Source organism: Hirundo rustica, chromosome 1 (genome assembly GCF_015227805.2).
Source record: "Hirundo rustica isolate bHirRus1 chromosome 1, bHirRus1.pri.v3, whole genome shotgun sequence".
Classification (NCBI taxonomy): domain Eukaryota; kingdom Metazoa; phylum Chordata; class Aves; order Passeriformes; family Hirundinidae; genus Hirundo; species Hirundo rustica.
This window is the reverse complement of record NC_053450.1, coordinates 133,019,378-133,033,272: the sequence shown is the minus strand read 5'-3', so window position 1 is coordinate 133,033,272 and position 13,895 is coordinate 133,019,378. Positions and strand designations below refer to the sequence as shown.

Sequence of the window (13,895 nt, the reverse complement as noted above, 5' to 3'; positions counted from 1 at the left end):
TCTGTATCTGTTCAAAGCCTATAGTAAGTGTCTTAATGAAACTCATTAGTTTATCCTAATTAATAATACTTCAAAATTAATATCATTTATAGACACGTCTTTCACGGATTCCTTCCACTGAAAGACAAAATGAACAGAATCCAGAAGAATATGCCTTGCTCTGATTTAATTTCAACAGTGGAATGTTACCAAAATGCACTTGAAGCTAGTAATCAGTGAATTCTGAAATTCTGTGCTTTCACTGTGGAGTGGAGCTTCAGACCTCTTCCAAACCTGGTTCTGCTCTGTTTAACTTTGGGCTCAAGGAGTTCTGGAATCTAGAAAGCCAGTCACACCTTAGGAACCCTTTCCAGCAACAGCAGCTGTCTCTCCTAGCTGCCATGAAGGTGTCCTAGAATCATTTATCTTGATAATCTTTCCTTTTGATATATGCATACTTCCTCCTTTTACCTTTTGTTTCAGTTTGTAACTGTATCTTTGTCAGGGTTGCAAATTCCTGTAACTGATAAAAATCATTAAATAGAACTTAGGCTGCTGGGGTTTTTTCGGTTTTTAATGCCAAGTATGTATGTTCATAAGAACTATATAGAAATGTATGCATTGTGTTTAAGCCATGAGCACTTCTAGCTCTTCTAAAAGAGAATGTGAGTAGCGTTTTTATAGAAATAAGTTATTCTCATTATTTTTCTTGTGCAAAACATGTTAAAGCATGTAATATTCAGAAATTCTCTCCAGTTTGTATTGTAACCATTGTATTTCCTAGAGAGCATAAAAATGGTATGAAAATCCTAAGGAAGGGGTTTTTTATCTGTATTCCATTCTAGAAAGCTTTCAGTGCTTTTGTAATGATTTAAAGAGATGGACTGAAATTTCATTGTTCAAGGTCTGTAAAGAATTAGAAGTGACAGGACTCAATTTACTCAGAAGCTTAAGAAACTGTGTGAGCCTCTCTAACACTTCTTTCTTAGCGTGTCTCAATGGAGAATGACAGCCTGGTTGCAGAGAGAGAGAGAATGCTTATAGAAGAACTGGAATCATTAAAACAACATTCCCTACCCGGAAAAGAGAGGCTGTTTTGTGAGTTACAAAACAACAGCACACAGACAGAGGTAAATATGGACTTTGACTTTCTGGGCAACCGTGGCATGTTAACACCAGTAAAAGATTCCTGTTCACTGTTATTCTTTCTGTGCAGTATATTTTTCTAAAAGATGTTGGGTATTACTGGAGCAGAGCAGCTGTAAGATTCAAGAGGTGACAGTGGTAACATAGGTGGGGCTTATTACTACAGCTATTTCCTTAAGTAAACTCACTTTTTCATATTGCTATAGCAACACAAGCAAAATACAACAGCTGCTTAATCAGTGTAACAAAGTTCTTTCTAATTGGCCCTGCCTTGGATTTCCTGGTTTGTTTTTGTGAATATTTTTTTTCCATATAGTAAGAGTATTACTTGATTTGTAATTTGGTGCAGAGGTATTAAAAAGGAAATGACAACTAATTTAGGTTTTAAATTTCATATTCTACCATACGTAAGAAGAATATGTTGATTCTGACATGACAGGATTCCTGTCCTTTTTGTTTTCTCTCCCTCTGCCAAAACTTACTCAGAATGAAAATGAAAACCAGAATGATGCAAGAGAGCCGATCTTTGAGCATGAAGATGTGGGAAGAAAGCCTGATGAAACGCCTTCAGCTCTTCTTTCTAAAGAAAGGTTCTTAGAACTATTAAGAAAATATTTTTCTTAAATTTTGATAATCATGTTCTTGCTGTTAAATTAATAATATTTATGAGCTTTATGCTGACTGATGATAATGTGTCTTGTTCTAGAAAACCATATTTCTAGGTTTATGTATTTAAGTTAAATGGTTCGTAGTGTAAGTTAATAGTTTAATAGTAGAATATTTTTATAAAGCTATTGTAATGACAGACAAATCTTAGCCTATTTTACTGTATTTTTTGTTACTTGTTGAATCATAAACATTATTTATACACACACATATATATACATATTGTATGTATATATGTGAATTAAGGTTCTATTAGTATGATTGTCTTATTTTATAACCCCATTTGACTCTTCTCTAACTTTTTTGATCTGTATAGAGGAGCAGTTTTCTAAACGTTCATTTTTGAGAAAGGGTTAATTTTATAGTGAATACCAAGCAAAAGCAGATCACCACTTTAAAAGAATAACTATTTAAAATGCGAAGTTAAAAGTAGAAAGAGTGATAAATACGTAGACTTTTTACGTAGTTTCTAAAAAGAACTGACTTTTAACACAAATGTGTATTTAGTATTTGCATGATGTAGGGTTTAGCCTTAAAAAACAAATCTTAATTTTGCTGTTTCGATTGCAAATCTTCTTTGGGTCTATAAAGGATAAAACCCACTTGAAAATCAGGGAAAGTCAGAGATTTGATTAGTTTCTGTTCTGCAGGCATGTTTTTCAGAAGGCTAATGAAAAACTCGTGAAGATTCTTTTAGAAGTTGTGAAGACAACTGTAGCAATGGAGGAGACAATTGGTCAGCATGTTCTTGGGTTACTGGATCGGTCTGGGAAAGTTCAGGCTTCCAAACAAGCTGGATGGGACACTGAGACAGAGGAGTCAATAAAACCCTGCATCCGTGTGGGGTATGAGAAAGGTACCGATTGTATGGGTTTATATTTCATTAGAAGTATCATTTGCATGCTTTAATGATATACTTAAATACTCTTAGTTTTGATATTTTAAATTAAACTTTTCTTAAGGAAAAATCCCCACAACCTATTTTTCATTTGAATGCATAAGATCTGTCTGCTTGAGACAACATTTCAGGAGCTGTCTGGGTCATGCCTCACACCTGTTACAACTCATGTCTAGAGTCCTGTTGCAAAGCCTGCAACAGAATGGGAAACTGATTGAGAGGTCAAGGAAAAAAAAAGTTTTTGTTGATGGAGGCAAAGAGAATGAAACAGCTCCATGGCATCTTGCGCCCCTTGCACCCTCCAATGTCTCTATGGGGAATGGGAACTAGTGTCAAAGGCTACATGTATCTCCAGCAGTGCACTAAAAGTACAGAGGTATGTTACTGATCACTGAGGGCAGCTGGCAGGGGACAAGCCTGTGTATGTGTGCTTGTGGACTTACTAGCTTCCCAAAGAGGTGCTTGCAAGCAAATCCCATTTTGGACACATTTCCAAGAACTTCTCAACTGCCAGCACTTGCCCATCAGCTGTTTCCAGGAGTGCCAAGTTGGCACAAGACTGAAGGAGCATTTTGATTGTTAGAGTTAGTGCGTGCCAGTGTCAGAGGACTCTACTGGGCTCTGTTTATTTTCTTGTGACTGCACTAGGATAGCGTCTGTCCATTTCTCTTTTGAGCAAGAGTTGGTGCTCTATTGAATTGTCGTGTAGCTACCATTAAGGTTGTGCTCATGCATCCTGGATCTTGAGAGGAACTAGTAAACAACAGATCAACCTCAAACACATCATACATCTGAATTTGGCTGGAATTTTAACTACTAGGAATGAGAAAAAAAACTGGAAGTCAAATACTACATGTCAGTGTTAAGAAAGCGTCTATTACAGGATAATAATACAACTGGTAAATGAAGGTGAACTTTACCTCTTTCTTTCAAAATGTGGATTATTGCATATTATTGATTCCCTCTGGCTTTAAATATAGGTCACATGAAGCCTTGGGGCAAGTTGAGAAAGGTTGTGTGAATTTGTAGCACAGAGACATCTTCTTAATTGATCACTCAAAAGGTTATCTGCAATGAAATTTATAAAGTTGTAGTCTAAAAATATCTGAAGTTTTCAAGTGAACAGCACTTTTATTCTTGTATTGCTGTTTCATTAAGAAAAGTAATTTGTTTTCTACATATTTCAGTATATTTAGTTGTGAGAAAAATTATCTTTTGAAACTTAAGGCTTTTGAGGCTTTGCCTTTTTCCTCAAATAGCAGATTGGATAACTAAGCTTTGGACCTTATTTTTTGATGCAATCACTTTTTGCCTGCTCCTGCACATCAGTGCGTATACTTGTGTGTGTCACTAATTATTGTCATTAACAATTCTTAATATGGATTACTTGCATTACATGTATGTAGCAAAGCATAGTTAAAAAGTACCTTTTTTTGTCATTTTGATTTGTCCCTGGCTTTCATAATGCTACTGTCTGAACACACAACATGCCCTATGATTGGAATGATTTGCTTATTTCTTGTGAAGTCTTCTGATGAAAGAGGACTCTTCTTCAGGTAGAAAAAAGCTCTCTTCCATTCTGCTAGTGATGAGGTTTGGCTGTTTCAACTTGTGTTTGCTGTTAGTGTATTTTGAAGAGGTGTGTGAGGTTTCATTTTCCTGTAAGAAAGCAGGTGTCTGTTCTTGTAATGCCCCTTCTTGGCACAGAGCGGCATTCAGGCTTCCCACCTACCAGTTGTATATTCCAGTATATTTTTTGCATCTTTCCTTACATTCAGAAATAACAATGAAGGAAGGAGTAACCAAAGTAAAAAGTGAAAATCAGAGAAGAGCTAAGCTTACAGTAGCCATCATGGCTGAATGTATGGTTTGTAATGTGTCTCTGGAGCTGTATTCACAGTTCTCCTTTTTTGCTCTCAAAATGATGCTGCAGCATCCTTTCTGCCACTGGGGTCATGCAGCAATAGTAGTAGTTCTACTGTTTCTTCAGCTAAAGTATTTGATTTTTCCTCAAATTAAATTAGATAACCAATTCTGTTAGTGTTTTCACCAGTGGGACTCTTGTTACTCATTTTCTATACTAACAGTAAATGGTTTCAGAGGACAAATTTTAAAATTTTTCCCCATTATTTTATGGAAGTAAGAAATATGTAGACACTGCTGGTTTGTTTTTTTTAACTGTGCATGTTATTGTATTTTCTAGTACCCAGCCAAACAGATCCTCCTTTTAAATTAGTTAGGAAATCTGTAGGAATAAATTTATACCAATAAAAATCCAAAAATAAAGTGGTAAAATAATGTGTTTATTGAAGTGAATTCTCTCTGACCTTCTGAACGTAATCCATATGTATTGACAAGCAAAATTCAGCTTACTATTTGCACCGAGTTTCAGCATTTTTAAAAGCTCTATCATTAAGGTCATATACTTATAACCACACCTGATTTATAGAACGCATTTATGGAGGGACATTGACCAGGTTATCTGCAAGCACAGGATTTTATTTCTAGAAGAGTGTGTAAAGTTCAAATTTCAGTCATAAAACATCGTTGGAAGTGAATGGCCATTTGTGCGCAGTAATCTGGTGAGTTGACTTGACTTGGGTTGAGGGACTGCAGTAATGCAGCTTGCTCTGGAGAAGCCTGAGAGGTTATGGCATTCCTTGAATATTAAACCCTCTTGCCTACCTTCTGAGCTCCTTATTTCTGAGCAGTGTACCAGGAAAAAAGGTGGTAAATAGCTAAACACTGGTCTGCCACAGGACTGATTTTTTGTTTTCAACTTTTAACCCCTAAATTTAATTCCTAAGCATAATCCCAGGAGTAAACTGAGATACTGGCTCTACATGATGCAAAATATGTATTGCTTCATAAATTTCAATTGGCAGCTCATAAACAACTTCTGTATCTGAAACTTCTGAGCAAGCACTGTATAACTAAGCACTTTTCTTAAGATTTAGTGAGCCATGACATCTGATGTGCTGAACTGCATGCTCCATGACAAAAGAAACAATATAAACCTTTGTTTCTTTGGTTGATTTTTTTTTTTTTTTCATTACAAGGAGAGAATTTACACAAAGAGATGATAGTTTTACTTAAGTCAGTTATATTCTATTTATTATTTTGTATTGACTGAAAAACAAAATTGCAGGACAGAGGAATTTGATTTAGTTCTGTTAGGGTGGGGGCCTGAACAGCTGTAAAAGGATAAACAAAATTGAGATTAAACATTAAGCTGCCAGGAGTGATTAATCAGACTAGACAATGATTCTATGTCTTGTTTCCACCACTGAAAATCATGTGGAAGGGGGCTGTACTAAGCTACTAAGACCATTTTGAGGGGAAAAAGATGCAGAGACTTTTACTGTGCAGTTAGGAAAACATTTAACATGAATTTGTATTCTTAAGTTCCACTTTGTGGAAATCGTTATATGGTTGTCTACATTTATCATTTGGGTTACCAACCCCATTGTATAAAAGAATTATTACAATTTTTTTGTTCATTTGATATTTTTTGGGTTTTTTTGTTATCTTTGAGACTACTAAAGTTTCTATGTGCCAAATTGTACTTTAGTTTTCTTTCTTCATTTTTTATAGTTACGTTTCAGGCAAATTATGATATTTTGTTTTGAGATATTTCATATAACAAAATGGTGGTTTAATGTTGATTTGTTTTGTATTTATTGAGAAGAAATGGATGCAAATTAAAAAATAATTAAACAAAACAGGAGGTTTAAGTCTTGTTATGAGTTTGTGGACACTTGTTGGTACTGTTCTGGTCACTGACAATAAGAAATAATGACATTAGTGACATTATTAATATAAAAGACATAGTCTGATCCCAGCTTTTAAAAATTACATTCTGAGCTACCATTGGTGTTTTTAAGTTTTTCTTCAGAAGCTCCCAGACAGCCAGTTCAGATGATTTTGCAAACAACTGCACATTTCTGCAGTCATTTTGTATAATCTTTATTTTTGTATTTTACACACAATCATCATTGCACAATTCAGATGTACCTCTCAAGCAAATAGTTTACTAGAATAGAAGGGTGACAGGACATGAATTATGGGTTAAACCTGAGAAGGAAAACAGGAACATTACCGAGATGATTTGTACTCCATCAGAAAAGTATTAGATTGTGCAATAACTAATATGTCATTGTTTTATCTTGTTTATAGCTGTGCTACTGTACTGTGGGCTTTTATTTTGTGGGATCTCTGAAGCTAAGCAGGGTCTTACCTGGTCAATTCTTAAGATGGGTGGCCTCCAAAGAGCATCAGGTGCTGCAGTAAGTGTGTTGGTGGCTCAGTAGGGAATATATTTTCCTCCAACTCAGTCTTTAACCAATACTTTGGTGCAGCATTTGGAGATACTTATGCTGCTTGATGTCCATCTCAAATGAAGGTCCTTTCTACTCTGAGGATATTAAAGCTTCTGCATCACTATAGATACTTTGAAACACCCAAACCCAGCCCAAATTTGGGTAGTAAGATGTGAAAATGCTATAAAATAAAAAAAGAGAAATTGTTCATTTTGCAGCCTGCCTTATACTGCAAGGGGATGGAATATTAGTGTGTTGTGGGAAAGCTGTTATGGTCTATAAACCCATTGCAAATGTTTAGTGTGCTGGCAGAAAAGGACTGCTAGCCACTGCTAGGGTGATTCCACTACAGGACTTCATGGCTGACGTTCCAAAGTGCAGTACTCAAAAGTGCTTTGAAATCCTGTGTAGATGAAAGGTGCCATGTGAATGTATCTTCCTATTCATCTGGTTATTCGTTCTATTCATGCATATAGTGTGCTTCTGTTTTTTCCCTTTGGAGTGTGAAAACAGTTTGTGACATTATATCCCACATATCTGAAAGGAGATATGAAACAGTAATAATACAACTAGAAGAAAAAAAATTACTAAAGGCATCTGCATTTGAACAATCTTAGCAGTTTTAAGAGAAAAGTAGACCAAGTGAAACCTTCCTCAGTTAAAATCACTATAGAATAGTTTGTTGTGTATGGGTAATATTTTTGGCTACGTTATTGTCAGAATACTTGCAGGTAGGAATGTATATTAAGTACACCAGGTGGTTAATCGTGTTACAGCTTGTTACAGAAAGCTAAAAAACAAACCTCAAAGCTAGAATCTGACTTGCTTGATAGGTTCAAATATCAACAAGAATGCTCGTAATGTTATATGCCTGCCAATATTATTTGCCTGCCTGGTTAGGAGGCTAAACCAACAACTTTTTAAAGGCAATTTGTGAGATTGACCTGTTGTAATTTCAATTCAATTTCTGTAGCTAAACAAACTGTTCTAGTTCAGCAGTCACAATTCGTGGAGTAACCAGGAACTTGAATTCAAAGATAACCCAGTATTGCAACTTCATTGCTAAACAGGCATTGACTGTTCTTAATTCATTTAGTCATACTGCTGTTCCTGAAAATAAGATATTTTTGAGAAAATCCTAAGCAAAAACATCTAATTGTTAAAAAAAATGCACCGTACCAAAATATTTATTTTAAATATATTCCAGAAATGTACTTCATTTTAATAAATTGCCATTTAAAAAAACTCTCTACAGTAGCATTTTTTTCTGACATTTCAAATCTGTCAGTCTAAGGACATAACACTTTTTTACTTTTAAAAGACTTTATTAACAACAGTTTCTACTGCCACATTATGCCTACTGTATTGTTCCTTCATACTGAAGGTATGATTTTAAAACTTCTTAAGACTTTGCTTTCACTTGCATTGCTTAAATACAGGCGCTTGAATTCTAAATACGGCAAGTTTGCTATTTTCTAGATGAACTGCTATCAGCCTAATACCCTAGGCAAACCTTGTGTCTGGCTTTTCAGAAAGAATGGATAATGTCCTTAAATGGAATCAGACCTCAGGAAGACTGAGAAGCAGGCAGGTGCCAGGTGGCCCAGCAGCAGGAACAGTTGCAGTCCTGCTGCACTGTCCTTGATTTGTTCAACTAATCATTTTAGTAAATTTTCAGTTCACTAATAACCATGCTGAATATTGTTGGTCTGTATTCCAGCCTGTTTGTCCTAAGAAGCCAACTGAATTACATGTATGCCTTTCCTTTTACTCACTTGAGTTTGATTCACTGACTTGAACAGTTTTGTGCTAATGCATAGGAACATAATTGGGTGTTGGTGAAACAGGGACTGACAGTCTGGTTTTGGTTTTGTTTGGGGGTTTTTAGCTGATTTGTATTTTAAAGACAATCTTGCAAGTATTATTGCAAGTTATTCTAAGTAGTAAAGGTTACTGATCTTAACAAAGGTTAGAAGATGAGCATCAGAGCCCCCAAGCATGCTGAAAGTATGTCTAAAATATTGCCTGTTAATATCTCCTTTTCTCTTGCACTTCTGCTTCTTGTTAATTAACATATTGTTTTGTTTGTGTGAGTTTTAGTATGCAGTATTTCCCTTTCTGTTTTTGTGACTGAGACGAATATTTTAATCATTTTTGGACTTGTCTTTTGTATTTTAATTCAGTTGTACAGTTTTTCTTGTTTGCAATTGCTAAGAGGCTGTGTGAAAAGGTAACTTTTTTTTTTTTTCTCAGAGTCCTGTTCCTTGTATCATGGTAGTAGTATGGGAGATGATGATATTAACATGTGGTCAGGAGCAGCAGGTGAAGGACTGCTGAGCCAACATCTTGCAGAAAGTGGGATGGAAATAGATCCTGAAAATGAAGAGCTCATTCTGAATATTAGTTCTCGACTGCAGGCGGCTGTTGAAAAGCTTCTGGAAGCTATCAATGAAACTTCAAATCAGGTGGGGTGATTTACTAGAGAAGCACTTTAAATTTTGTGTCTCAATAGAGCTTTTTTCTTTTTTTTCCTCGTGACCGTGTTTTCTTAAGTCTAAAACCCATAGGTTCATTTTGATGGCTGTAACAATGCTTCCGGTGCCTCCACCCAAAAAAAGACAACCAAGAGATGAGACAGAAGGTGTGAGCACATAGAGCTTGTGAAGAGGGAGGATTAAGGGGACCTGTGTCTAGTTCTCTTGACATACATTTTAGTCAATTGACTGGGCAAAAAGGTGGGGCTCTCCTGCTGTCTCTTCCAACTATGATTTAAACATGGCCAGTTAAGCACATACCCACATTGCTATCAGAAAAGGAGTCTGCACTCCAGCATTTATGTGAGGTATGCGATTTAGGAATGATACTGAAAAAAGAGGCAGTTTGCTCTCGGAGTACTTTGTATGGTGGGATGTTAATTGCTGTCTGGAGTGCTTCCTTGTTAACTGAAATCCGAACAAGATACCTAGGTCAGTTCAAATCACACTGGTTTTATCATGTGCTTTACTTTTAGATTGTGTACGTTGCAATTTGAAGGTGTCAAAGTATTTTCCTTCATAGCTTTGTAGCTGAGACTTTGCCAATACCAGCAACAGTGTTATGGCTCAAACACATACAGACGCATTTCCTGCATTAATAGCTGCTATACAAAGGTGGATTTATCCCTGGTGATCATATATGTTTGGCTTTTTTCTTTTTCTTGAGTTAATAAAAAATCCTTCTGTTTGCACATTTTCCCACAGTATAAATATTGACGCCTCTCTGGCTGTTCTGTAGAGAGACTTCTCAAGCATTTACATTTGTCTGCTTTTCAATGTCTGCTTATTGGATTATATACAGTTCTTGTATATACCACAGACATACAGGGGACTTGAAAATTATTTTTAAATATTCAGAAACAGAATAGTTTATTTTTTTTCTAGTATGCAATATTTTATAATCTAAAACTGGTTACAGGCAGAAATGATTTTAACCTTTCCTCTGATCAGTTGTGTTTTGTGTAAAGACATGTACCCATTTCTTCAAATAACTTAAAAGAGTCAGAGAAAACCTGGCAAAATCTTCAAAGTAACTGTATGAGACCTGTCTGAACACAAACTTTCAGACTTGAAGTTTGAAACTTGAGGCAAGGCATTTAGTGGGTGTATTAATTCAAATTCCACCTGCTGGTGTTATGTATAGGTAAATAAACCGAGCCACTCCCCTGAACTCTTTCAGTTGGGAGATACTAGCAGGAGGCCTTTAAACTAGCAGAGTTTGAGAAAGTTCTTCCTGTTGAATTAACTCCAGCAACAAGGATGACTCCAAATAATGACATACCTGTATGTTTTTTTCGTTTGCCGTAGTGGAGTTGGAAAATTTTTAGTTTCAGTTTTGTTAGCTTGCTTGCCTGCTGCAGCATTCCTGTGCAGGTAGAAGAGAATTCTGCTTCCTTGCCTTGGAAATTACTTGCCAGTTGCTATTGGAAGATTTCGGTTGCTTTTTCATGTGAAACGTCTCTAAGGAGGATTTTTCAGGAGTGACCATACGAAGTTTTCCTGTACTTCTTTGCTTGGGATTAATCCACCCCGAGTTATTTGGCTTGAAAAGTGATCTGAGACTTCCTGCTGATTCTGAGTGGGTTTGTCACCCACTGATATGTGTCTTCACGCTGTTAAACGCATGTGTTCTGTTACAAATTCTTGTCAGACATTTCTAAAGCCAGCCTAGCTGGTGCAAAATACCCACGGGACGGTTCAGAAGGCAGCAAGAGCAGTATTTTTTGGAATGGATTCTTACCGCACCTACTGGGCATCTAATCTGTTTAGTGGTTTGTGGACTGAAGGCCAAGAAGAATATACATATGAGGTTGAATCTCGTGTGCCTTTACCATATCCTTTTCCTTTCACCGAACACTTGGATGAGAATAATTCTGTAGTTGTAAATACTTCCATTTTTCACTTCAGCCACAAAAGGAATGGGCACATTTTAAAGGTTGTCTCTAAAATCTCGTTGCCTACACCTCCCTATTCAGTAAGTATACAAGTTTTTAAAAGAAATTAAGCTTAAATAGAAGAGAATGCAGTGAAAAATTATATAAATTTGTCTCTATTGTTAAAATTATACTGCTGACAGGCTCTTTTCCTAGTCAGTTTTCAGTGGGCACTGAAAAAGCTGTAATTATACAATTCTCTGGTCATTTCTATCACAGATAATTTATCAAACACAGAAATATGTTAAATTCCAGATATTTAAGATCTCCTTTTAAAGCACTTCAGTGTTACTTACTACATTTCATTTTTCTCACTGAGAGTAATTCACAGTGGGGAAGAGACTGCACTCAAAGTTGTTCTCTTTTATCTTTGGTGCACTGACTAGTTACAGTGAGCAGCACAAGCTGGAAGCTTGCTTGCAGTGATCCTGTGGAGAAATTGTTGATCTAAAAAAATCGTGTTTGTACTTCTTTTTGGTTTTGCCTTGTGATACTTTTAATAATACTTTGAGTTTTTATTACTGAAAAAAAGCTGGAGAATAATTTTTATTCTGAGTTTTAAGCAGAATATTTCATGCATTTCAGGAAGCCACTTTTTCTATGTATAGTAAATCTGTCAAATGTTTCCCTTTCATCCGAGGTGGGTCTTTGATTAAGCACTGGAAAATATAAGGATAAAGGAAGGATGCTTTGTGATTTTTAGAAATACCTCAAACCAGTATAGATAGTTGCAGCATTTAGACCTTTCTTTAACCCCTGTCAGAATAAATAATTAACATCAACATGTTTATGATGCCCATCTGAAAAGGAATGCCGTAGAAAAGACATAGACTATGTAAATTCAGTGTATTATAAAAGAGAATGTATTGATTATTCAGATTTTCTTTTTAAAGTGTAAGTGGATAATTTTGTGTGCACTGTTCTATTTAATGTTTCTTAACCCATTTTTCTGGGCTCTTAAGGCAAACTCCTCCTATTCATGATCTTAGAGGGACTTAGTGAGAAAGCTCTAATATTTTAAGAAATCTAGAGACAGAAGAATTTATAGAAACTGTAGCCCTTACTATCTTCAAATAACTGCCAATAACCAGAATATTAAAAAGTTAAAAAACCCAAAAAAACCCCAAAAGAACCCCACACCCAAAGGGGCGGAAAATATGTTATTTAATTTTCTGACATCTATTGTTCTTATTCAGAAGAAATGGTCTTATTTTGAATACAAGCCACACAAAAACTCACGCAGAGTTCAGGTCTAACAATTTGCATTTGTGTCCCTCAGAGAGGTGGCTGTAGACTATAAATGTTAGTAGTTGAGAAGTAAAGATTTTGGTATTTGATTTCAGTTTGATGTTATCTTAGATGGACATTTTGTGTAATCAAAACTTATAACAATGGCTAATTTTTATGCATTATTTTACTTTAGTAATTCTAATTTTAATTAGTTTTTGAGACTGTCATTTTGGATATATCTAAACTGTAAATATGCGATTTTATATGACATGGTTTTCCAGTAGTTCAGGAAAATAACACAGTGAAACTGTGCTGCATCTGTGTCAGTACTTGTTAAATATTAAACCACCCAGACAAATGTAGAAGAATAAAAAAAATCCTTAGTAATTCTGCTAGGTTGACACTTTTGGAAGAAGCACTGCTTTACTCCCTTGTTGGTTGAAATGTGTAATACTCTGAAAATTCACATTTTCCTGGCATTCTCATCAGTCTTCATGTTAAGGAGAAAAAGAGGTGAAACACAATTTCAGTCAATTTATAATACAGCTTCTGCAGGTTTTATACAATGTTTTTTAGCCATTCTAAGTGTATGGTGGGTGGTAGCTTACTCATATTTAGTGCAAAACTCATGTGTAAACAAAGGTGAATCTAGTGTAAACTCATAAATCAGGAATTACCGGAACAAAGACACGGATTTAGCCAGGTGGCTCGTGGAGTTCACTCTACTGACAAAGCCTGTTTGCTTAGATTCTGTAAGTCAGTGTTCACCTTGTAACCTACAAATGTGTGTTCGGTAAAGATTTTATCAAATGTCTAGTGAAGTTACGTGAGGCTTCCCATCGCACTGTAAAGCAACTGTGAATTAAATAGGAATGATAGAATAGGTGTTCATAGAATTTCTGTATTTTTTTGTGTGTGATAGCTTGAACATGCTAAAATTACGCAGACAGAACTCATGCGAGAGTCCTTCAAGAAGCAACAAGAGGCCACAGAATTTATCAGGTATCAGGAAGAACTACAGGAACGTCTCAATGAGGAAACCAAAGCCAGAGAGCAGTTGGCTTTGGAGCTTAGTAAAGCTGAAGGTAAGTAGCTCTTTCAATGAGTTGTTGGACTTTGCACCTACTCACTTGTTAATTGAGTAAAGAAATTGCAAATTTGATCAATTTCTTTGCAAATTTTAGAATGT

The 13,895-nt window shown here is 35.8% G+C and overlaps 1 protein-coding gene across 5 annotated transcripts in view; it reads left to right on the top strand.

Annotated features, from left to right (window-relative positions):
* AKAP9 (A-kinase anchoring protein 9) overlaps positions 1-13,895 on the top strand; it is a 106,324-nt gene that overhangs the window by 58,605 nt on the left and 33,824 nt on the right. For all 5 annotated transcript variants that reach the window (XM_040077411.2, XM_040077336.2, XM_040077166.2 and 2 more), the window contains 5 exons: positions 969-1,109; positions 1,612-1,715; positions 2,442-2,647; positions 9,262-9,473; positions 13,629-13,791. In XM_040077411.2, the coding sequence (XP_039933345.1) occupies positions 969-1,109; positions 1,612-1,715; positions 2,442-2,647; positions 9,262-9,473; positions 13,629-13,791 (826 nt within the window). The remainder of the gene's footprint in view (positions 1-968; positions 1,110-1,611; positions 1,716-2,441; positions 2,648-9,261; positions 9,474-13,628; positions 13,792-13,895) is intronic.